We start from the raw sequence: 25,511 nt of genomic DNA on the forward strand, positions 1-25,511 counted from the left end.
TTCTTTTCAGGCCGCTCCTCGCCACCCAGAGAGAGCAACTCGGAGGCCGCCTACAGGTGCAATCCCGCCACTGCGCGGGGACGGGAGGCTGGCGGAGCCCTCCGCGTCTCTGCAAGCCCTCCCCGAAGCCAGAGCAGAGTCCCGGGTGCTCGCCGCCCTCTCCTGCTTCCCCACGCCTCTGCCCCGGCGCGGTCTGGAAAGGAAGCTGGGAGCCCTCCGAGGCTCCACGGACTGGGATTTGGGAAGGGATGGCGCGCGGCCGAGGCTTTCCCTCGAATTTGCGGCAAGTCTGGCTCCGGGAAAGTTTTTCAAAGTTCCCAGCAGCGTCTGCCCAGGTCGCCTCTGCGGGGCAAGCAGACGGCGGCGGCGAGCGCGCCAGTCTCGCCGCCGCCAGCACAGAGCTCTGGGCTCGCTCGCTCGCAGGGAGCCGCCCGGTCTCCCGGAGGGCAGTCCCTCCTCCCGGGAAGAAAGCCTCCCTCCTCCCGGGGCGAAAGCCGCAGCTGACGCAGGCGGCTCGGAAGGCGGAAGCCGCCCGCCCCAACTGCTCCGGCCGCACCGCGGCGCCTACACCTGGGGCTTGCCTGGGCGCTCAGGCCGCGCACCGAGGGGGCGGTCGGGCGGAGGCACTCTGGGCGTCTCAGAGCCACGGGCTCCTCCACGTTCCCCCCCCCCCCGGGTCCTTCCTTTCACTTGGCCCGAGGTCCCCAAAGCAGTGGTCTGCGTGGGGGGGGCCCCCCGGACAGCCACGCCACCCGCCACTTATCGCAGCCCCCCAACCCCTTCTAAGTTCCCTCCCTACCAACCCGGAGGAAAGGGGCGTGTTTGATGCCGGGCACGCCCCTTATGAATATTAACAATCGCGCATGCGCCTTGTTCCTCGTGCTGGGTAGAGGTGGCCAGCCTGAGTCGCGGCTCCCAGACGGGCGCTCCGGGTCCCTCTCCGAGAGCCAGGCGGGCACGCGTCATTGTGTTACCTGCAGCCGGCAGGCTAGCTAGGCTCAGTTTTTTTTTTTTTTTCTCCTCCCTCCCCCGCGTTCCATGCAGCTGATCTGAAAGGGAATAAAAGGCTGCGCATAATCATAATAATAAAAGAAGGGGAGCGCGAGAGAAGGAAAGAAAGCCGAGAGGTGGAAAAGGAGGGGGAGCGCCTCAAAGAAGCGATCAGAATAATAAAAGGAGGCCGGCCTCTTTGCCTTCTGGAACGCGCTGCTCTTGAAAGGGCTTTTGAAAAGTGGTGTTGTTTTCCAGTCGTGCATGCTCCAATCCACGGAGTATATTAGAGCCGGGACACGGCGGCCGCGGGGGCAGCGGCGACGGCAGCCTCGGCGGGAACACCAGTGCTAGCGGCGGCGGCGGCGGCGGCGGCGGCGGCGTCCGGAGTGCCCGCGGCGCGCGGCGCAGCGATGCGGTCCCCACGGACGCGCGGCCGGCCCGGGCGCCCCCTGAGCCTTCTGCTCGCCCTGCTCTGTGCCCTGCGAGCCAAGGTAGGAGTCTCTCTCCCGCTCTTACTCCCCGCACTTTTCTCCCTTCCCTCGTGGCGTCCAGGACGCGGGCGGCTGTGGCTCCCAGAGCAAGCTCCTGAGTCCTTGGGCACCAGGCTCCCTGACCCTGACTCTCCATCCAAGAGGTTACAGTGGGTCTGGGAACGCTGGCTCCCCAGAGGGAAGTCTCCGGCCTCGAAAGATAAACTCCTCCAGGCTGGGTAGAGTACGGCCTTTTGGCTCCTCGGGGCACTTCTCCGATTTTTCCCGCACTTGGTTTTTATGCCCCTGAATCAGGGCAAGCCCTGAACCTAGTTTTGCAAAATTATTTTCACTTGCCGCCTAGGAGTCTTCGCGGCTTGTGGGGTGGGGGGTCTCAGGGAGTCTCCACCTCGCGAGGAAAAACTTTCTCATGCGTTGACCTTCTTTCCTGGTTGGCAGGTGTGCGGGGCCTCGGGTCAGTTTGAGCTGGAGATCCTGTCCATGCAGAACGTGAACGGAGAACTGCAGAATGGGAACTGCTGCGGCGGCGCCCGGAACCCTGGCGACCGCAAGTGCACCCGAGACGAGTGTGACACGTACTTCAAAGTGTGCCTCAAGGAGTATCAGTCCCGCGTCACGGCCGGGGGACCCTGCAGCTTCGGCTCAGGGTCCACGCCCGTCATTGGAGGCAACACCTTCAATCTCAAGGCCAGCCGCGGCAACGACCGTAATCGCATCGTTCTGCCTTTCAGTTTCGCCTGGCCGGTGAGTGAACGATTCCCAGATGGAATCGAACTCGGGGCCGAGCCCTGTATTCCCTTGAGAAGATTTAATAGCTCCTGGCTTGAAACTTTGCGCTAAGTGGAGAGGCTTTTGAGGTGGCGAGTCTGAGAGTTCATGCTACAGCTAGCTAGACCTTGAACGAGATGGGCCAGGCGGGTCTTCCATCCCCGATGGTGTTTGCTTAGCTTACTGAAATGGGGCCACTGAAGAGGACGGGAGGGCGGGGGAAAGTGCCCAAGGATGCTAGTTTTATACTTGGTACTTGCAATAGCTACCCCTAACCAGGAGGTCACTGTAGATGATCTCTGTGCTTAACTAAAACTCAGGGCGCCCTGGAAGGCGACTTCGCACAGTCTGCCCTCTTAACGCTGTCCAAATTGGCACCCTCCCCTTTCCCGTGAGCCGCCCCGAGGGCGGGTGTGTCCTTCCTGCAGGGTGTGGGGGAGCCGGCTTCCCGCGACTTCAGGGGAGATTTTGGTGTGTTGGAGGGCGCTCTCCAGCCTGGGGTGGCGGCTGCAGGGGTGTCTCCCACTGGAGTCCAGGCTTTAGTCTGGGAACCCCCGCCCCCTGCCGGCCCCTTCCTCCCGCCCCTGCTCGGTGTAGCCCTGGCTGCCTCGCTCCCAGCGGTTCCCCAGCTCTGGAACAGCTGTGTTTGCAAACTTCCCCGGGAAGGGCGGGCGCACACTCTTCGTCCGGAGGGCACACGGCCTCAGCTAGCCCTTCCGGGGCTGTGGCAAGGCTTCGAAGGGGAGGCCCGCTGGAAGTAGTGTTTTTGGGTGCAAGTGCATGCACTCTCATCTCCCTTCACGGCCCTCGGAACAGTTTGAGGCCGGCGTACAGCTGGCAGACTCTGCCGCAAAGCCCTTGCAACATCCCAAAATGGGTGGACGGAAGATGGGTGCTATTGCAGAAGGGGAGGAAAGGGAAATGGTGGGGGTGTGCCCGTTGTCCAGGAGGCGTGACTCGCTGCCAGGACTGGTGCTTGGCCAAGCTTGTGCTCCGAGGGTGGGTGGTAAGAGGGGGGAGCTCTGTGCCCCGGAGGATTGCTTTCCGCCACGTGCTCTGATGGGGTGCGCTCTGCTGCCTCCTACCCGCGGGTTTGGGCTGTGATTTGAAACTCTGAAGAGGGGCGGGAGAGGAGCCTGTCTGGCTCAGTCTGTGTGCGAAGCTGAGCTCGCTCTTAAAGTCTGCTTTTACAGGAGTTGGCCTTTGCTGTGGGTGCGATAAGACAGTTATCAAAAACATGCTATTAAAAGGGTCTTATTTTGGCAGGGGACTGCTGCTGTAGGTGAAGTTCTTTCCAGCTCTGCGGGCTGGGCTGTGTCTGTTGTGGGATTTCACTTTTACAAAGAATGTTTGTCTTGTTTGTTAATCCCCTATTAGGGAGAACTTTAAGCTAAAGAGGTTGGCCACCTCTAAATCTGGCTGGGTCCAAGCTTAGGGTGAGTGCTGGCTGCCCTTGAACTGTATTTGGAATTTAGGAGGAAGGGGCCTGCAGGTGGTTCCACCCTCCCTAGCATCAGTCCGACCCCCGTGCTTTTCACAAGACCATAAAAGGAATCTTATTAGTGATGTGGAAAAAACGGCAGGCCTGGCTGAGGTTTATTTTGGAGAGAGGGGTCAGAGGGAGGATGGCTTGGATGAAAACAGACAGGCTTGCTCCTCCACGGGCTAGCTGGGGAAAAGTGACCTAGAAGTGTGGCTGTCTGCTTTTGACACCTGGCAGAGTGTCCTTCACAGACAAGGAGCTGAAACCGTATGAGTGGATAGCAGGTTGCCACCACTGACTTGCCTAGTACTCCTCAGTGCCTTCAGGGCCCCATGGGTCACCAACCATGAAATGGACTCGGCTTTTCTAGAAAGAGGGAGACCCACTGGGTCAACACTGAGAATGTGGTTCTTCTGAAGCTGGGCCAAGTACATGCATCACTCATAAACAAGTCTCCACCCTGCTGCCCCAAAAAGGCCTCCTGTGAAATACAAGCTTTACTTCCCAAGAGAAGTTTGGGTGTATTGTTTTAGTTTATTTTCCTCAGTGCGGTTAGAGAAACGCTGCTGTCTGTAACTTCCAAGAATGACTCCAGGGTGAGTGTTAGCTTCAGTGAAAGCCTGCAGCTTCACTCCTGCTAGTGGATAGCACAGCTTCATTCACTTTTGCTAATTAACATTAGAAGCTTATCTTCAAAACCTGGTTTCCAGGGTTGGGAGTGTAGCTCTCTGCTCTCTGCCAGAGAAAAATATATACATATATATATATATATATATATATATATATATATATATATATATGCCTAGTATTCTCAAAGGCTCTGGGTTTGACTCCAGTGACAAAAACAAACAAACAAAAAACACCAAAAGAACTTTTTTTTTCTTGGATCGGTAACAGTGAAATGTGGTGCATAGACAGAGTTTAAAAAGCAAACAGAAACTCCAGGCTACCTTGGCCTCTTAGCCACATAAGCTGCCAACCCCTAAGCAGGCATAGTTGTCATTTGGGCTAAGTCCTCCTAAATTGGCTTACAAGGGAAGGGAAACACTGCGGTTAGCAAGGCTAGTCCAGTGAAGAAGGTCATGTAATTCCTGTCTTTTGTTTGATACTATTGCCCGCTTTCGTGGTCTAGAGAGGAAGAGGAGGAAATGATTTGGTCAGATATGAAACACAATCTGCATCCCAGCGTGTGAGATGCTCTGAAGTGGGCTTCTCTGCTATTTCAGTATCACATCTGGTTATATCCCCCTTGGGTTACATCCTACCTGGTATCATCCTGCTCTGGTCCCAGTCTTTTAGCTTTATGTCAGTGACTTCTGATTGTGTTGTCATCCATGCTGCAAGGGAGCTCAACTTACATCAACCAGCTTGATTTATTATTCTCAATTTGGGGTACTAGGTGATAAGAAGAACATCATTATGGTAGGTAATTGGGCTTAACAAGAAATGATTTGGGAATAACCATTAATAAATCACTGAAATGGTTAATTTGCACCTCCCCAAATTAGTTCAAAAATCCCAGTAGTGCCTGCTCATTAAAAATGCATTAGTGCAATTACGCTTTTTTTTTTTTTAACCTTAGTCATATAACTACATTGGTGGCCCTAAATTGCAATGACTTGGGTCAAACAACTGGAGTATCTGGCTTTATCTTTAAATACCATTGACCCCATTCAGAGTCTTGCTGAGCTCAACTGCAATTATTTTAGGAAAAGCCAGTGAAATGTGATTGTAACATAGCAGAAGGATGCCTGCTTGAGCCCTTCTCACACTTACAGTCTGAGTAACCAGAGTTAGTCAAGTTGCCATCAGGTGGCTAATCACAGAATGTAAATGACCAGTCTTTGGCTATGGATGACAGAGGAATAAGGTTCTCTTTAAGTTGGCTTTTTTGTACCTTACCTGTGTGCTCAACGTGTGTGTAAACAACACCTTTGTGTATATACTCAGCGCAAAGGATGCCCTATGTATGGAGAGAACATTCTTTTGCTTTAGGAAATCTGCCTCAAACATGTTTATATTACAGTACTGGACTTGGGGTGAATATTGAGATAGGGTAGCTTGCAAGCACAGTAGAACAGCTGTAACCTGCATGGACTCCTGTCCCCCAGTACTTATTTGGTTTCTAATAGTTTTCCTTCTCTTGCAGGTATAACCCTGTCTGTGTTTTCCCCCTTTTCTTGTCTCTTAGCAACTTGATCAAACCTCTAGTACTTACAGGAATTTGCAGCCCACCAGCTCCACACCCATAATTCTATAGGGACTTAGAATATTTGTAGAACATGCTGAAGCTCTAGGTTCAGTGCTGTTGTTGGAAGCTGAGTGGGTCAGAAGAAGAGGCCACAGCAATGTATTTAGATACATAACTTCCCAGAAAGCCAACAATCTGAACGCTGCTTAACATCTTTACAAGTACTGGGACCTTCGGAACACTTTGTACAGAGAACAAGTGGGAAATTTACCATGGAAGAGAAGACTGTGAGAAAAGAAGGCCAAGGCCATAAGGAGTCTTCACATTTCACATGTGAAAACAGGAATGCAAGCAGAGAGCTTGGCCAGCCAAATTCAAAGTAGCCGCTGTTCCTGTTGAAGAAGGGCCAAACTTGGTGTCCCAGTGTCAGGCTTCTAGATTACTTAACAATGTGAGGATGCATAAACCGTGGGTGTGCATACAGCTAGCTTGATAATCCATAATGACAACTAGTCCTGAGAATTCTCCTTGCTAAAGTACTAGAGATCACCCAACCCAAGGTTTTGGGATTCCAGCTCTTAAATATACTTAAAAAATCATTAAAACAAAATCGACTTAACCTTTTCTGCCAAGGGCTGAAGGATGTATTTGGGAGGCATGAAAGTGAAGATTCTAACATAGTAGGGGGGGGGGAGGGACATGGGTCCTGGGTTCAGAAACTGTTGCTGGCTGGCTTCTGATTATGGCTTGGCCCACAGCAGCCCCCTTGGCTGTTATTCATGGTGTCCGTAACATCTCTTACTGGAGCAGCACATGTGTGGGGAAGACATTCCCAGGGTGGCTCCTAGTGGTTAAAGGGGGCATGTAAATAATCAAACTGAGTCCTCTACCAGCTCAGCCCAGTTTTTATGCACTTTTGGTAAATAAGTAGAAAGGCTTCTTGTTCGGGCTTGCTCTGTGTGAACTGGATGGTTGTGCTTGGCTGGCTTCTTGGTATTCTATCTATTAACCTCACCACCCTTTTGTAACTGGTGCATTTAATTATCAGTGGGATGCCTTTCAAACAGGTAAGGGTAATGATGGGAAAGGGGTTAGGGGCCTCTCATTGAGAGTCTCAAATCTGGATATGAGCTCTGGGGCCCCTTGGCGAGCCTTTGAGGTGGGCTTTGATGAGAAAATCACCCTTTGTAACCAGATCACTCTCTATTGACATGTCAAACCCCACAGAAATGGTTGCTTTCTATGACTAGAGCCTCAGCTTGCATGCTCTAGGGGAGTGGTCTTTTCTTCACCCCTCACCTTGCCAAAACCCCAAAAGACAGGGATTGTGTGTGCCCACACATGGACTCTCTGAAACCTTTTTTGTTTCACATGTTTTGTGACTGGAATATTTTATACTCTGGCCACCCAGACGCAGGCAGTACAATAGAGTTGGCTGGACTGACTGAAGTGAGGATTACAGAGAAGAATGGGGCCTCTCCAGAAATACTGCTAATACAGGACAAGTGACAGGAAGCAACAGTTGAGTCAGCAGAGCGCATGCAGGGCCCCTGACAGACCCGGGGCCAACAGGCTATGTACAATGGCTGTGTTGGCACTCGGGGCATTCCCAGGATGAGCATGCCTCTGGCGGGCCTGTCTGTCGCAGTGGTCTGGGGTTTTGGACTCCACACGCGTGCTGTTTGGATGGCGGTTTGTTTGTGTCCGTCAGCTTGGCAGGAGGGGAGGCAGCCACTTCTTAGGGCTTGGTTTGGCTGCCACTGTTGCCAGGAAAAGGAAGCTCCCAGCTGCCAACACAATCACCTTTGTTTCTCACATCCCCCCTGCTTAATGTGGCAATTAAGTGCTTACTGCTTTGCCCAGTGCCAAGGTAACGACCATGGAGTGGGGCAGGACAAAGAATGAACCCTAGACCAGCAGCTCAAGTGTGGAGGATAGGAAGAGGAGGTGCCCGGTGACCGAGCCTGAGTAAGGCAACCTGGTGACTGTGGGATGCCTTGGGGACTTTGATGCCAAGACTCTTCTGTAGGTAAAATTGCATGAAAATTTCCCAAAAGGCCATTTTGAAAGCTGACCAGTCCTTTTTGGTGCTTCACAAGAATGGAAGTCAGCTGCCACACTGCCAGATGTCCTTGAGCCTGGGGCTGGGAAGGGCCAGAAAGTGACTCACTTACAGATCCAGATGGAAGATCTGGTAACTATCCTGCCTCTTGTTTTGCCCCCAGACTACTACTCTGGGGACACTGAGGACACAAGAAAAAACCCAGGTGACTCCTCAAAGTCTGCTATTGTTTGAACCCCAGCAAAACTCAGAATTTGCTTTTTGTTTGGTTTTTGGGTGTTGAGATTGAGCAAAACTTGCCTTTCTAAGCCCCTTCCAAACCCTCCTAGGACTGGGGACTTGGCCTCTGCTGGGGATGATTTGTAGCAGCCAGTCACATGTGGCTGATTTGTGGCTGGGTATCTCCTTGAGTGACATGAGATACACATGGTCTAGAATCTGTGTTCGGACATATAAGCTGGGGATGTACAGAGGTCAGGCGTGGGCCTGGGAAAAAATTAAAGCTCCCTAGCAACTAATAATCATTGCCAAATTATCTTGATTGTTGATCTATAGTGTGGGGATGGAGTGGGAGGGAAGAATGCCTCTTAATAAAAGCCTTGGAGGGAATCCTTTCTCTAAAGGCAGGGCACCCATGCCCCAGGAGACCTGGAACTCTAATCCAGGCTCTCAAGAGAGAGCAAAGTCCAGGCTTTGACTACTGTCACTGCAAGCCCCTACCCTTAATTCTAGCCCACTTGCACCTCCCAAAAGGAAGACATTGGATTAGGGATCATACCATCAGTCCCAGTTCCAGCCTGGGTAGTGTTGGTCAGCAACTTCTGAATCCGAGATGAACCTCGAAGATGGCTTGATCTTACAAGTTCTTGTGCAAGGTCTAAGGATGCCTTCTGCCTTGAATATGAAGCTGAGTGAATACTGCTGTGCCAGCTGGTTCCAAGGCACCTTCCTTTGCAGTGGTGTTTGTGGGTATTATGTGTGTTTAGTGCTTGTGCAAGTCTGTCAAAACTCTTGGTATCAATGCATTTAATCAGAGGATTAATTACAGCAATATTGTTGAAGTGAAGGATGTGGGCCTCAACGTGACCAACAAATGAAGGGCTTAATTATACAGAATCAGCCACACATCTGGCCTCATTTTGACTTGGCTCTCACCATGAATCAGTAGAGAAATATAATTTCTTGTGCTCTTCGAGAAGAGTCCTATAATTTGTAGGAAGTCCTAGGAAACTTAAAGAGGCTGTAAATAAGGTGTAACTTTCACTAATAAAATATTAACGACAATAACAATGTATTTGGACCCACAGCCACTAACAGAAGAGGGCTGGGTATGTGTCCCAGCTTGCCTGGTTTTGCTTGCTTTGTGAGCATTTTCCCACAGTTATCAGTGAACGAAATGGAATCCTGCTGTAAGTATGAAACATATTTCGGCTGAATTCCAAGGCAGGGTCTATCACAAGATATTTTTGTAGTCAGAACAGACCTGCTGTGTCACTGAGAGAGTAATAAGCTGCCCTTGATTTATGAATGAAACCTCCTGCTTTTTCTCCCATGCCTTTACCCTATCAGTGCCATCTCTTCCTCTGGCAGCAGTGTTTCTGGTGGCATTGTGGTTATCTGAGCAACATAAGCATTGCATGGGTTCATGGCGGTGGCAGAGCAAGGCTACACAAACCTGTTTTGTTCCTTTTCTCCACCATATTTCTCCAGTCCTCAGTTAGGCTTAGCAAGCTTCACCTGCGTGCTTGTTGTGAGTGAAGATTTGAGTCAGAGTGGAAATTTGCTAATGACTTGGGTCTGGGGGAAGCGGGAAGAATTCAGAGACAAGCTGAGAAGATAGCAAGTGCTTCAGTAGCATAGCTGGCATCTTGCCAGTATCCAGGGAATTTGTTTAGTTACCTAACTGATTATTCCAGGAATGTTAGATCTTATTGACAGATACGTTCATCAATAAATATACCCCATGGGTGTGCAGTGGCTTCTCCTTTGTACTTTCTCCCACAGACTGCCACAACCCACCCCACCACCCAAGCTAGGTTGCTGCCTTTGTCTTAATTCTTTGAGCCTACCCCTCCTTCTTCCTAGAGTCACCTGATACTTGTGGGAGCTGGGATGGTCTCACACAGACAGGGCTTTCAAAGGGGTTCTGAAAAGGAAAAGGGGGCCTCCCTAGGGACTGCCACTACGAGGGCCCAAAGCGTAACCCTAGCAGTTCTCTCTCAGTACAAATACCTGAGTAGGTTGGCTTGGGATAAATTCTTTGTGTGGGTTTTTTTTTTCTCATGCACTAGAACCAGGGACTGGAAAGTTTTGGGAAACCTGTATGTTACGTGTTCCCATATAGGGAGGTACACTATTTTCTGATCAGGACTCTGGGCTGCTTGCTTGCTTGCTTGGCCTGAGCCCCAGTATGCCCCTGCTGGGTGAAAGTTGAGTTGTCAACCTGGGATGAGTGCTAAAGACAAAAGTAGAGGTTGGTCAGGCTTCAAATATCCAGTTGCCTTTTTGGTTTTCTATTTTTGGGGCTGCAGGCAGAGTGCACAGGGAGGCCCAGAGACTGCAGCATCTAAGCATTGACCCCCTATATCTGAGTAACTGAACTTTGCTTATCTGTCTTGCAGAGGTCCTACACTTTGCTGGTGGAGGCATGGGATTCCAGTAACGACACTGTTCGTAAGTATCTCCTCAGGGAATTCTTCTTTAAATGCTTGTGGAAGTGCAGTGCTTGGCAGATCTACCAAAGTCCCCAGCGCCCTTCCCCCACCCCAGGGTGAACCTGTCTGTGGAGTCTGTTCCTTAACTTCCTAGAACTTCCATCTGAAATATTAAGTAGCCAGAATAGAGTCCCTGGGTTTACTCAGTCTTTGCAAAAAGGGACCTAGATTATCTCTGGATGGAGATCTTAATGGTTTTACAACTTTAAAACCTTGTAGACTGCTAAAGGATCAAAGTAATGACTCCTTAAAAGTCCATTTAAATTTGAAGTGAGCATTTAATCTCTCATCAGAAAGATAAAGCCACAGAGGGGAGGTGCTGGGCTCTAAAGACCAACCTTAAATTTCACTGGGTGGGCAGGTGAGCCTCAAGCCAGTCTGAGTTTCCCACACTGCTCACCACAAACCTCCCATTGAAGCAGAATTTCAGAGCCCCCGAAGTCTCGACCCGCCCTGTCCCTTCTGAAAGATGGCTCTGTTTTCTATGCAGGTTGCTTTTCAGGCCTGCTGAGGGGTACGTGGGGGTTGGCGAGGCAGTGAAGGTGTGCTCTGGTGACAGTGGTCAACTGTAACTTAACATGTTTTCCCTCACATCAAAATAGATAGTTCCTTTTTTTTTATCACCCACATCAAAATAGACAGTTCCTTTTTTTTTTTTTTCTTTTTTCTTTTTATCACCAGAGCCGGGTTGTCATTGGAAAACCTGATTCTCTCTGAAATTTTTTGTTTTGTTCAGGAAGAATCCAGAGTTTCACCTTCGCTCTCTGCTCCCAGAATGTCACGTGCCTTGTGCTTCTCTAGCTTGTTTCTTATATTTTGCACTGCTAATGAGATCTTTCTCCCTCGTCAAAATCACTGTACTTTTCTATTATAGTCAAAGGTAGTCAGTATCCAGCATGGGCATAGTGATGGCTGCATTTAAATTCAGTGGGCAATTCAGCATGGCTGGATCCATGAACCTCTTAGGGTCACAGAATCCTTGTCCAGCCCTCATGTGAGGCAGGCTGTCTGTCATTTGGGATGTCCTCTTGGTTTGGCATCCAGCTATTTAGACATTATCTCTGCCTAGGAAGGAGCTTATGGAAGGCCAGGATCTGAGCTGCCTCATTGTGAAGGTCACTTATACTTTGAGCATGGTGGTAGGGCTCTTTGCCAGTAAGGCTTGCTTATGGTTGATGCCAGCCAAGGTTATGGATATCTGTCTGTCGCCCCCCGGGGCCCCGTCCCAACACTGAGCTCTGTGTAGACACTCCATCATTCTACCTTATATACCATACAATGCATAGGGGAATAGAATAAGTGGAACATGTGTACACACACTAGTGTAGGAATGGTATTCTACTGGCAGTTCAAATATTCCAATGGATGGATCCATCCTTGAGTTGGTCAGGATGTCTGATAGGACCTGGGAAGAGGATTCCTACCCCAGCATCTGTGGAACAGTGGCTATGCAATCTGTCATCTCACACTCCAGAGCTGTACCTCCGGGGACCTGCAGCCCATCCATAGTTCCCCATGGTTATCCACATTTCTTGGCAGTGGAAATCCCTACACTTTGGGATTCCTGGATCTCTCAAGATAACTAGTCCCTGGATAGGAGGCAAGGAAAACTGAGATGAGAACAAAGTGCTTTCAGATCTCACTTTCTAGGAAAAGTGGGTGACATAGTCACAGCTGCCATTGCAGTTAGGAAACTTACATTATGAGTTTGGTGATTTCTCTACTTTCCTGTTCACCCTCTGTGTCTTTCAATCATATTTCCAAGGTATCACAAATTCAGTGGTCAAAACCAAATGGGGGGGGGGAGGGTCTGTCCTCTCCAACCCCTTTATTGGAACCCTTTCTGGGCAATAAGCATCAGTGTTTGGACAACCAGTGCCATAAGCCATACAGCTGAAAGTCCCCTATGTACTCCTTTGTCATCCATATCTACACAGCCTCCAACTTCTGGACAGTCTTGTCCTTTTGCTCTCCATATGAATCCAGCTGCCTCCTGCTATGTCTCCTGCTGCTGCCCTGGTCCACCTCACTGCCTGCTTGCATCCAAGGTAGCATGACTGCCACATGGTCTGTCCTTATTGGCTCTGGTCAACTTGCAGTATCATCTCCATCCTTGTTCCTCCTTTTTCTTGAGCATAACATTTGAATGGTCATCCTAATAGTTAAAGCCAACTGCTTAATGGCTTTCCAAAGCCCTTGGGTCAGATCTTGGTGTGCCTTTTCTTCCTTTTCCTCATGACTTGTCTTAACACACCATGTCTATTGTTTCTGTATCCTGGGCATTCTTTAACCGTTTTCATCCTTGAGTGTATCACATTTTTTTCAGGACCTTTATGTGTACTATTTGTTCTTCCTGGGATATTTGGCTCCTTATTTTCTTTACCCTCTGCCCTTCCAAAGCATTTAAGGATGCCAAGAAGCCCAATGGTGTGGGCTGATCTTTGGTAGTTCATCAAGATGCAAACACTCTGCCTTAGTAGATAACTTATAGGCAGATCCCTGAGTTTGGGAACAAAATTCCTTTTTATATCAGCTCTGCCATTAACCCTAAGGAGCAGAGTCTAGACCAGATTATGCTCAGGTGTGCTTCTGAGGTTCCAAGGCTGGCTCCCACCCTCAGTCTCCCAGTCATTTCTAGTATAGATCAGGACTGTAGCATATAAAGATCCAAGTTTCTTTTTTTCCACCTGAGCAAAGGATTTTAGTATACGGTAATATTTAGTTGATTGATGGATATGTAAGCATAACCAGGCATCCTTGAGACCAAGGTTTCCACACAGCTGAGACTTCTCTACTAAGGCCACTATCTAAGTTTTCCGGTTGGTCCTTGAGTTGTGTTCTTTGTGTTCCCTCCTCCTTTCTTCTTGGAGGATGTGTGTATGCTTCATGATGCATCTTTATGCCATGGAAATTTACCGGGACGTGTGTTAACATTCTTTTCCAGTCCTTAGGCTGGAACTGGTACTAGTGGGAGAGCCGAGTCAGGTGGCAATGTAGAATCATCACGCAATAAACTCAGGCTCCATAACCCAGGCAGCACAGAAGATGCCACATACACTGAAGCCTCTTGCCTCAGAGGGTGTGAAGTTGTTTCCATTGCTTTGTTAGCTCCCCTCAGGGGTCTGAAGTTATTATCAGAGTTTCTTGAAAATAGGTAGAAAGTGCACTAACTATAGAGTTCCACATCGTTTGGCTGATCAGGATGCTCCTGGTCTCAATGATGGTTGATAGCTGCCTGGGAGAAGCTAAGGCACCTTTGTAACATGGCTACTGTGTTTAACAATTCCTTCATTATGCTCTTATAACTATGAGGTAATAGCCCACTACAGTTCTTAACCGAACCTGCAAAACAAACAGGCAGTTAACGGAGAGGCGCATTTTTTGCCATTCTTTGGTCTGTGTATATTTGCAAAAACTCAAGTACAGTGTTACCTGCACGTGGTTCCTCTGTGTGTTGCTGCTGTGTAAGCCTGAAGGTACATGGACTTGTTCAAGACCTTTCCTGCCCACACCACAGTCCAGACTGAATGGGGCTGTGTTGGTTGTGGATGGAGCCACCCAAGAGTTCTTCCCCTGGTCACCTGTAGGGCTTGTCTAGCTTTGTCAAGGAGCACAGGCCCAAGGCCTAGAAAAACAGTGGTGTGGGTGTGCAAGAATCACAAAGACATTGCAAGTAGGTCCTAAGTTGCCTCTCCAAGGTGGCCTTGAATTTGACAAGGTGATGACTGGCAGGTTTAAGAAAACAAACATAGCACCAGGCTGAGTGCTGACTTAGAGCCTTGTTGCCTGCTCTCATCCTTCTGCACTCCTTGCTCCTGGGGTTTGAAGCTATTTCAGTACCTGTGTCTTCTCTTAGACTGGATTGCAGGTGACCTCAGTGTAGAGGCCAGGTCTTACTGCTTCTGAGAACTGCTTGGACTCTAGACATTTACTTTGCCTTGCAGGCATTTTTTTAAGGAGCCTGACTTAAAACAGACACAAACACAATGATGCCTCAGCCTACCCGTCTGCAGGCTGAATTACTCTGTTTATTAATGTTTTTGTTTTTTTTGTGTGTGTTGCAATCCACCCCTTGGCTTCTCAGTGAAGAAAATAGAGCTTTTCCAAGGGAATCTTGAAAGTAAAATGGAAATAAAGATTGCTAACCTTATCTGGAATGGTAAAATTTCTGTACAAATAAATTTCCCAAGGGGCAGCCTTCTTTAATATTTAGGAGCTTTTGCAAAAGAGTGTGACCAGCAATATGTTAGGAAAGTCAGCAAAAGGATACAGAGCACAGGGACAAATACAAATGTTCTCTGTCACTGAAGGCCATTTAAAACACACTATTTTATCTGTTGGGCAGAGATCAGACTATGGTGCAGTTCTTTGTGCTGTTGCGGGACAGACCCACAAGGCTTTGCTGGCAGGGAGTTGGGGAACCTTCCGGGGATGGGGTGTGTTGCTTGTGTGCATATTCGGAATCTGCACTAGCCTTCTTATGATATTTTTTGTTGCTGGCCCCACATGCACGGGCAGATTCGTTTAACATGCTTGTTGCAGCTTTGAACAGCACAAGACTAACTTTCATGACTTGAGTGCCTGTAGAGCGGGGATAAGTTCCATGAATTTTAAGGTATTTCCAAGCAAGAAAATATATGAAGCACCTGGCAATGAGGTTAAGTGATGAACTGGTATACAGGGAAAAGAGTACAGCTTTTTTCCATAACTGTTCGATTTTTGTGTTTGTAGCCTGAAAGTAGCCAAAATGGTCAGAGCAGAAGATGCTATTGTGATGTTAATGAGTCTCAGCTTTTTTTTTTTTTTTTTTTTTTTTTTTTTGCCTCTAGAACCTGATAGCATAATTGAAAAGGCCTCTCACTCAGGCATGATAAACCCCAGCCGGCAATGGCAGACACTGAAACAAAATACGGGGATTGCCCACTTTGAGTATCAGATCCGAGTGACCTGTGATGACCACTACTATGGCTTTGGCTGCAATAAGTTCTGTCGGCCTAGAGATGACTTCTTTGGACACTATGCCTGTGACCAGAATGGCAACAAAACCTGCATGGAAGGCTGGATGGGTCCTGAGTGTAACAAAGGTATGTGTGCATGCAGCTGGCTGGGTTGGCAAATGCTGTTGGCCAATCGATTTTGGTGCCAGGTTCCCACCCTTACAGCAGTCTGGTGGAAGGGCGGGGTGTTACTGTTATCTTGGACCAAAAGGTGAAGATGCTGTGTGTAGAAGATTCTGTTGGTGCCCTGTCCAGATCCCCTCTACCAGCTGGTGTCCCCATCCCCCAGCTGCTGTGAGTGTTGGCTGCTAACAGCTCGCAGCTGCTCCTTCTCCAGGGAGTTGTCCTTGGCCAAGCAGGAACCACTCTCTGCTCCATCCCTGCAGTGAAGAGTTACTGAGTGGCTGACTCCGGGAGGGGGCTGTTGCACAGGCCAGCCCCTTTGCTTTAACACTGTGGAATAAGATTCACACTCCAGAGGTTCCCCTGGGATGTCCCTGAAGTCAGACCCCAGCTGAGACCATATCCATGCTCAAGTCCTCCTTTGGCCTCATCTGCTGCCTCCCCATTCCTTTCTCCTATTACCACCTCTCCTCCTCAGACCGTTTCTGAGGAGTCTTATGCCAGACAGGAACAGGCCAGGCCAAAGATGTTTGAACAGACAGTGCCATGGGGAATGACTGTCCTGAGCTCATGTGTCACTGCAGCAAGTTTCACTGGGCATCTGTGAGGTTGTGGCCTTAGAGGGGTTAGGACATTACCTTGTACTTTCATATTCCTTATGATTGAACCCATCCAAAGGAGTCTAAGCTTTTAAAGTCCCTTACTGTCTTTTGTCCCTTACACTACTGGGATTAACAATTCTAATTCCTAGCAATAGAGTTGGGGACTCCAGCTCATAGGCTATCCCCTCATGGACATATAATGTACCTTGCTGATTTGCACAATAATTAGATAAACTCCTTTGTTTCTCTTTGAAGTGTGGGGGATGGTCTCTTAGGCAGTATTCCTTTCTTCAGTAGCTGGTATGACAGTAGTTTGTTTAAAGAATGGCACTTCTGGAATTGATGACAGAAGGAATTGCTCACTATATTTTAAATAATTGCGTTTTAAAATTAAATAGCAAATACTTAAGTTCTCTAATGTGAATGGTTTTTGTTTTTTCATAAGTGACTGCTTGATTTTTTTTTTTTTCTTTCCCATGAGCAAGTATTGAATTGCTTTCTGAGGATACTTGGCCACAAGATTAGCCAGACTTGTTCTTTAGCCCCGTGGGATGGTTGAAACCAGGCATTTAGTGGCAGGCTCACCTGAAGATACTGTGGTTGAGGCGGTGTTGGGGTAGGGGAAGGCAGGATGTCTTTATTATCTGTCTCTTGTGAGGGAAATTGGGCCCAGGCAAAGCTCAAGGAATAGACATGATAAGGGATTTCCCCCATCATGTACCTTCATTTTTGCACACAGATAGTATTGTATTTTGATGATCTGCTTACATGGCCTTGAAGTTTAAGCCTGGGTTTGTTATTTGGGTCTTCAGTTTTATATACTAGGCCATTTTCACGCCAGTGGCCTGCAAGGCATAGGCAGTGTTGTGTACTAATGAAGCTCTCTGTTTTTCCCAGCTATATGCCGGCAGGGCTGTAGTCCCAAGCATGGTTCTTGCAAGCTCCCAGGTGACTGCAGGTAAATGACGGACTGATCTTCAGTAATTTCTCCTTTTTTTCTTTTTTCTTTTCTTTTTTCCTCTTTGATGCAGCACAGAGACTGACTTCATTGTGAATGTGCCTCTCTTTCTGTGGGAGGGTGAATAAGTTGGGGGGGGGACACACAACAAAACAGGCACATCCAAAGCTTATTAAATCATACCAGCTGTTTCGTGGAATGCATTTCTTTTGTGGAAAAAAAAAACCAACAAAAAACCTTAACGGGCATAGCTGGCATCTTCATGTATTAACTGTTCTGTAAATTGATAAGACATGTTTGTAATCTTCCTTAAGTGCTGATGGACTGGACTGGGATGTAGCTTTGTTTCCTTGTGTCTCCTCCTCCACCCTGGCTTTTCCTCTGTCACCCTCCCCCACTTTTCCCATCAATAGGCGAAAGTCCAGCATTCTTTAGAATGGGATTAGTACAATCTCCTGGCCCCTTTGCAGGCAGGAGCTGGGCTGGTGCTGAGAGGTTAATGGCTGTGCTGGAATCTGCTCAGTTGAGGCTGATGAATGTAGACTTTGCTGCTGGCCTTTGAAGTCTGTTCTTTATGGTCTGGGACAATACTGAAACCAAACGGAAACCTAGCCTGCCTGTTTCCCCTTCCGATGCCGGTTTGGGGGGCTTTTTGAAATGTACATTATGCCAATTTGGAAAAACCTTGTTTCAGGAAATACCTTTGGTGTCTGTGGCATTTTGACTGGCCCCATGCTTTATTCTCCCCAAGCCTTTAAGAATTAGCAAATTCAATGAGACACTAAGTGAACCCGTTGGTCCTGTCACTTTTGCTTTTGGAAGGCTTGTCTGACTTGAGCCGAGGACAGTTTTTAAACAGTTTTTAAAGGCACAAACTCAAAGAATGAGGTACCTGGTGCTCTCACTGAAATGTAGCTTTTGATTTTGGAGGGTGTGTGGTGGACCCCATTGTTTTGTTGCCCCCAAACTATAGAATTCACAGGGAACTGTTAGAAGTACAGGTCGCTGGTGCCACCCAACTACCTCTGACTTCCCAGCCTTTAGTTGGGCCTAGGAGTGTGCATTTGACAATGTTACTGAGTGATTTCTCCTTTAGTAAACACCGAGACTGCTGCTTTAATGGTCACCTGGAGGCTTGACCTTGATGACTCTTAACTGTGCCCTGTGTTCTCTTCCTGAGCCATGGAAGGGCTAACTTAAGGCTGAAGAGAGATTCAAGGCAGCTGGAAGTAAACTAAGAACAGGTTGTCCTGGAGTTGTTTCTTCCTGCTTTCTTGAAAGTTGATTTGCAGGAAGCCTGAACAGGATTTGCCCACTAGAGACGTGCCTGGTCATAGCTGACTGTGGCGTCTAACAGCATCTCTGTCAGAGACCGGGCCGAAACCCACCTACAGTGACTTTGCTAGTGAAGGCCAGCCAGCCAGCCAGCCGTTCTGGAGAAAGTGAGAACAGCAGTTATACTAGGGCCTTGAAGCCTGCTTGCTACTCAGATGAGTATCAGCAAGGCCGGCTGAGATGTGTGCTACTGTCATCAGAATAAACACACTGCTGGGCAGGGGAGGTCCCTCCCAGCCAGAACAACAGGCTTTGTTTCCAGAATTGAGCCCTTTCTCTTTCGAAGTCTCACCTCCCACTCCCTGCCCAGACATGCACCAGTGCCCTTATTTACTTAAGGTGCAACTTTCCCACACGCCATTTGCATAGTCTTCCAGCCCAGTTCCTTCTCACTGCCTTGAAAGAATATCAAAACAGAACCTTCCAGCTAAGGAAGTTCAGGTTGGGTCCTGCTCCAGAAATAGTTGCATGGCAAGTTACCTGTAAGTTGTCTTTTGGATTATGTATTACATGGGCTTTTTTTTTTTTTTTTTGAGTCACCCCCCCAGGAGAAAACTTCACTTGTTTTGTTGTGCCCAGGCAGACTCAGGTTGCCCCTTCCTGGGTATACAGGCTGGTTTAGTGCCAGCCTGCCAATAATATCAAACTTAATTATGAATCATCCTCTCAGGAAAGTCTCTCAGTTTCTCATGAGAATGCTAATCATCTATCATTACACTGGGATAACTTGGTAGATGTCTCAGTTAGGGTCAGGATTTTTATTTGTTTTCGTTTGAAGTCCTCCATGGCCTCCTGTGGTTGCTTTTTTTATGCTTGGGCATTGAACCTTCATTAATTAGGAGGTTAGGTTGGGTCCTCAGCTGTCCTGCTTGGTTTTATTAGGCAAAGCGAAGAAGCATAGCCATCCTTCACTTGGGGCATTGAGGGCAGGCAGTATTGCTGTGGCTTCATCAGTTCCCTTATGTTTTTTAGGCTAAGAGTACTGATCTTACAGAATGGCTTCCTACCCACCTACCTCCCATTAGCTTGGATATCTGCCTCTTAAGAAAATTATTCCCACCAAATGACATACTCTATTCTTAGGTCAGTCTTTTAAATAGTGACCCGTCATTTCAACGGATGGTCTCCTTGACAGACTCGAGAATCCTGTGTCTGATTAACTTTAAGCCCCACGTTCTAGTGGCTGTTGGTGTTTGAGCTTGGATGGCTGTCTTGAGAAGTTAGGAAGCAGTCAGGATTCTCAAGGGTTCAGTGGCTTCTCAGCCTGGGTGATTAGCTAATAGCTAGATTTCTATAATTTTCCCATGACCAGGATTTGCTCTTTGCCTCCAGCTCTCTGGAACAGAAAGCCCTTCCTTCTGGTTGGGGAGGGAGGACCACCAGGGTTTTTTTTTTTTTTTTTTTTTTTTTTTTTTTTTTTCCCAAGAGTCACAGCTGAGAGATTTCTAAGGCGCTGGATCTGATCCTGCCTTTCCCTAGGCTCTGCTCTAGGCTGATTCTGCAGGATCTACATTTGCCCCATCTTCATGCCTTTATCAAGCTGCTTGCTGTTCCCTGCCTTTCCCCAGCCCCTTTGTTAGAGATTGATTTTTTGAGAGGGAGGTTCAAGTTGCAGAGGGCTTGAAACTTGAGGGGAGGGTGGTTTGAGGGTGGTTTGCCCTATCCCACCCCAGGTGGAGGTCTATATTTGTGTTTTTGTTTTGTTTGTTCCATCTGACCTCAAAAAGTGTCTGTTGAACCAAGAAGGTACTTATGAGGAAAACTCATCTCCTCCAAAGCTAGGTAGACTATGCTGATCCTGGTCCCCCCCCATCCCCCTCCTTTTTTTTCCTCCTAAAGTGGGAAATGACTATAAATCTGTCATGCCAGGCCAGAGTCATGGGTCATGAATTGCCTATGGAATTGTCTCCCAGCACTGTTGCTCCTCTCTCCTTCCTACAGAAATGGGTTTAGAGATCCAGGTCTTTGGAATGAGGTTTGATTCTACAAAACCAGTGAGGTGCTTCCCTACAACCCTCTTGTCTCACTGAATCCAGTGCACTGAGGTTGCCTGGAGGGGTGCAGTAAGGCGTCACATGGAGCATGCAGAGTTGTATGGCTGTTGTCACCAGTGGCTCCTTCCGCTTGTATGATCTGTCCTGGATTGATTTATTCCAGTCCCTACCCTTTAGTTTGGTCCTGGGAGCCTGAGAAGAGAATGGATTTGTAGAGGGCACCCCATGCTGGCCACTCCCCAGAAGCTCTCCTTTTGTCAGGGGAGGCTAGAGGACAAACTTTGGCCCAACTGTGAAAGTATTCATACAGAACTCCCTGCAAGCCTGAAAAGTCTGCCATCCTGTCCTTCATGACAAAGCAGAAACAGTTGTGTGCTATATTTGTGTGCATCCCTGGCTGCTCAGAACGCTAAGGGAGGGCTATGCTGTCTGTCTGCAGGTGCCAGTATGGTTGGCAGGGCCTGTACTGTGATAAGTGCATCCCGCACCCGGGTTGTGTCCATGGCACGTGCAATGAACCCTGGCAATGCCTCTGTGAGACCAACTGGGGTGGACAGCTCTGCGACAAAGGTATGACCACTGTGGAGCCTTGGGGGTGGCATGAGGACTTGGCAGGGGTTGGGGGTACTGAAGTTAAGTAATAGAACAGAACTATACCACTTCTATTTTTTTGGTGTTGCTGGAGCTAAATCCAGGGTCTTGTGGATGCTAGTGCTCTGCTATAGCTACACCCCTGGCCCTAATAAACTTTTTGCAAGGGCTCTTATTAGGACTATTTGAATTTACCTTTAATGTTGTGGGTTGATTATTTGGGCGGGGAGGGGTGAGCCATATTTTAAAAACTGGAATGGCCTATACCTGAGACAAGTTAGCAGTTTTTTGTATTGTTTGTTTGGTGGTTTTTTTTCCGTTTTCTTTTTTTCATTATTTTGGGGTCTTTTGGCAGATCTGAATTACTGCGGGACCCATCAGCCTTGTCTCAACCGGGGAACTTGTAGCAACACTGGTCCTGACAAATACCAGTGTTCCTGTCCCGAGGGCTACTCAGGACCCAACTGTGAAATTGGTAAGTGGCCCAAGCTGGGCGGGACCCCTTTGCCCTTATTTTCTGTACACATCATTTGAAAATAAAATAGTTTTGTTGTTTCATGTTTTTAAGATACAAAGTTGGGTGGATAGGGAAGGGGGGTTGGATTTGAGAGAGGACCTTGGGGAGGAGGAGGTGAATATGTTCAAAAATATATTGTGGGAAATCCTCAAAAAAACTTAAAAAATAAAATTTGGAGCTGGGAAGTGGTAGCTTGAGGCGTCATGTTGATGGTCACCAGGGGATGTTGGGTTTATTTTTATCAAATCCAGTGACTTGGTGAAGAAATGCAGGACAGGGCTGGACAACTGATGAACAGAGGCTCGATTATTACTTAAAATTAGTTAAGATGGCATTGTTTTGATAGTGGCCCTCATGCATATTCATGGAGAAACAGGACAAATTGAAAATATCAAAAGAAAAATCAATACACTTAACACACCTGTAAAAAAGATGAAACAGCTCCTGTTATCCCTGCCCTTCTATGAGCCTATGAAACATCTTGAAATCCCTAATGTTTTGAGGTGATGGTGACAGTGACAGTGGAGGCTGCAGGCTTTTAAATGAACCTCAGCTCTGGCAGGTCTTGAAAAATCTTAGATGAGACAGCTTAGTCTTAGATGAGACAGCTTAGTAGGAAAGTTTCTACCCTAGTCACAACTCAGCAGAGTTACATCACACACTTGCTTTTGTTGTTGTTGTTGTAGTAATCTGCTTAGGGTAGTAAGTAGCCAAGGCAGGAGACCGGATGGTAGAGAGAAGGGATGGTATTCCATATGCCTTCCTCCCTCATTGACTGCCTTTCTCACTTACACAGCTGAGCACGCTTGCCTCTCTGACCCCTGCCACAACAGAGGCAGCTGCAAGGAGACTTCCTTGGGCTTTGAGTGTGAGTGCTCTCCAGGCTGGACTGGGCCCACGTGTTCCACAAGTAAGTCAGTCTTGGGTTTTATCCTGTGTCTGTTCTGGAAGGTTATTGTGTTAAGAGAGAGGGTTGTTGGAGACCTGGGTTGGTCTAATATATGCATTAGTGATATGTCTACCTTGGTGAGAGAGGAGTGGTACACTCCTTCCTATCCACTAAGGTGGCTAGTGACATGTATGTGGTGGATAGAATCGGATTCCTTTGCATGTGAATTTTGGACTTGTCTCCCCAATCCTGTGGGACAAGAATTTAGACCAACAATTGAATGTTGTTGTAGGGCTCCAAGAAAGGGAGTTGAGTTGCAGCTTGGCTATGAGGCTTGACCATCTTATTGGGGTGCTTTTCAGTGAAGAGCTTTGGTCACACACAATACCAGAATTAGGTAGTCTGTGGTCTTTAATGAGGCCTTCCTTAAGGTTCAGTCAAGTGAAAACCACTGCCCTTGGCATCCCAAGGGCAGTATGTAGTGTGGTTAAGGATGTGGGCTCTGGAGGTGGTAGATTCTTCTGCCCTTGCCATGCCTTCTGGAACCCCAGCAGCCCTTTTGGACCTTTCTTGTACCTTCTTTAACCAGGGCAGTAGCAGTTCCCATTTGTGGTTGTGATGAAGTCTTGGTGAACAAATTTGCAAATGGAGTGCGGCACACATTATAGATCTCTGGTGGGGTTTTTTCCATCCTCTGTGTATGTGATTTTTAGGAAAACGTGTAAGCAAATCACAGGAATAAGGTTTTCCATATGTATGAAAGTGACTTTTCCATGCCTCCTCCTTTTGGCCTCTGAACCATGAAGGAAAGAGAAAAGTAAAGATTAAGCAGATATGAATGTCCCTTGTCACCACTGAGTTGATGCTCTGTGTGTGTCTCTTTCCCTCACTGCTTAGGGACGGATTAACTGAACTAGGGCAGTGGGGGATTTAAAGCTAAAATCAAGGCCTGGGCCTTTTCATCACCCTCCTTACTCCTTAGGCTTGTAGCAGGCATCCAGTTCCTAGGTGAAGGCTCTTCTTCGGGAGGGTGCCGTTGCATTATCTAATTGCCAAGTGGATCAAAAGAAAATTACATTGCTGCCCCTCTCTTGTTCTCATTGGACAGACATTGATGACTGTTCTCCAAATAACTGTTCCCATGGGGGCACCTGCCAGGATCTGGTGAATGGATTCAAGTGTGTGTGCCCACCCCAGTGGACTGGCAAGACATGTCAGTTAGGTAAGAAAATCCTCGTGACTATAATTCTTAGCCGAGGTTGGCTCTGTTCATTAGAGCTGTGAGGAAAGATGATCATGTGGCCTGCAGAGAGAGAGAGAGAGAAATAGAGAGAGAGAGAGTATGTATGTATGCACATGCGCGCACGCGCGCACGCGTATTTGCACTCTATCATGCTAAGTAATTTATTAGCAAGGTCTAATGGACCTGGGAGAGATAACTTACATGCAAATGGCCTAGCATTTTTAGGTCCTGTGGGAAAGTCCTAGATTCCTTGAACCATGTCAATCGTCAGTCTGAGGAGTGTTCATCTGGGTCCCAAACAGGGATGACCTCATGAGGAATGAGCTGTCTGCATTCTTTTTGCCACATTTAAATCCCAGCAACTGGGCTGCACTGGGTTTTGCCCAGAACTGCCTGGTGACTTTCTGTCATTCTGTTGGGGACCTATTGTTAGCCAGCAGCCCAAAGGAAAGTTATCAATTAGCATCCCTTATTGGATAAAGGCTGGGGAGAGGTCTCTATGCTCCAAATAGAGGATGCTTACTATTTCTTATTTAGCTAGCTTGTTAAAATGCCTCGTATTTCAGACCAACTCTATGGTGTTTCTTTTCAGGGGGTCTGAGGAGGGAAGGGGGGAGCAAACCCCCATTTGTCACTGCTCATCCTTGCTTCTTTTCAGATGCAAATGAATGCGAGGCCAAGCCTTGTGTAAATGCCAGATCCTGTAAGAATCTGATTGCCAGCTACTACTGTGATTGCCTTCCTGGCTGGATGGGTCAGAACTGTGACATAAGTGAGTGACTTTGTGTCTGTTTTAATTTTTTTTTTTTTTTTTTTTTTGTGAAACGGGTGATGGTGGCTCTTACTAATTCATCCCCTTGCTCCAGTTCTGAAACTTCTGTTTCTCTTGCTTTGTGGTGCTGGGGATGGAACCCACTGCTTTGCATGAGCTGTTTAGGGGCACTCTCTGGCTGAATAGAAGGAAAACCTAACAGTATAGCGGGAAGGGATTGTTTTTGGAGAGGGAGTGGCCAGGCTAGTCCAGCAAGGAAAACATACAATTTATCAGGCTTGTTAGCTGCTAAAATTGGGCATATTCTGATAAGGTGATTAAAACAATGATGAGAAGTTTCACTCCCTTGTCTGGGAGGATTAGGGAGGGGTCCCCACCCAATGTAATAACTTTATCTCACCGGAAGCACAGGGAAAATCTGATTGAAACTTTTATCAGCCCTGTGCTTTTCAGGTAAGCCCGATTGAATGTTAATGTGCCTCTCTAATGTGATGACTTGTTTATTTTTTAGACATCAATGACTGCCTTGGCCAATGTCAGAATGACGCCTCCTGTCGGGTACGTAAATCATTGCTTAAATGGAAACAATCTTAAGATTTATGTGATACTAGGAGAGCCATGTCCCCGTGGGATTAAAAATGTAATCGAAAAGCCAACTCTAGCCTCCTGAGAGCCATTTAAAGGCATGTATTCAGAACTGCTAGTCTACAACAGAGCTTAGCATATGGCCATGTCAGCAAGTTGCCAGAACCACAGCAGCCATGATAAAACACTGATGTTCTGTGTTT

General features: G+C 47.8%; 1 protein-coding gene across 2 annotated transcripts in view; it reads left to right on the forward strand.

The window, feature by feature from the left end:
- Positions 1–874: 874 nt before the first annotated feature.
- The window catches only part of Jag1 (jagged canonical Notch ligand 1), a 35,178-nt gene continuing 10,541 nt past the window's right edge, over positions 875–25,511 (forward strand). For both annotated transcript variants that reach the window (XM_027421672.2, XM_035446704.1), the window contains exons 1-11: positions 875–1,484; positions 1,923–2,228; positions 10,610–10,661; positions 15,532–15,786; positions 17,322–17,382; positions 21,151–21,281; positions 21,658–21,777; positions 22,616–22,729; positions 23,817–23,930; positions 24,610–24,723; positions 25,235–25,281. In XM_027421672.2, the coding sequence (XP_027277473.1) occupies positions 1,404–1,484; positions 1,923–2,228; positions 10,610–10,661; positions 15,532–15,786; positions 17,322–17,382; positions 21,151–21,281; positions 21,658–21,777; positions 22,616–22,729; positions 23,817–23,930; positions 24,610–24,723; positions 25,235–25,281 (1,395 nt within the window). In that variant the 5' untranslated portion in view covers positions 875–1,403. The remainder of the gene's footprint in view (positions 1,485–1,922; positions 2,229–10,609; positions 10,662–15,531; positions 15,787–17,321; positions 17,383–21,150; positions 21,282–21,657; positions 21,778–22,615; positions 22,730–23,816; positions 23,931–24,609; positions 24,724–25,234; positions 25,282–25,511) is intronic.

Source organism: Cricetulus griseus, chromosome 6 (genome assembly GCF_003668045.3).
Source record: "Cricetulus griseus strain 17A/GY chromosome 6, alternate assembly CriGri-PICRH-1.0, whole genome shotgun sequence".
In the NCBI taxonomy this organism is placed as follows: Eukaryota; Metazoa; Chordata; class Mammalia; order Rodentia; family Cricetidae; genus Cricetulus; species Cricetulus griseus.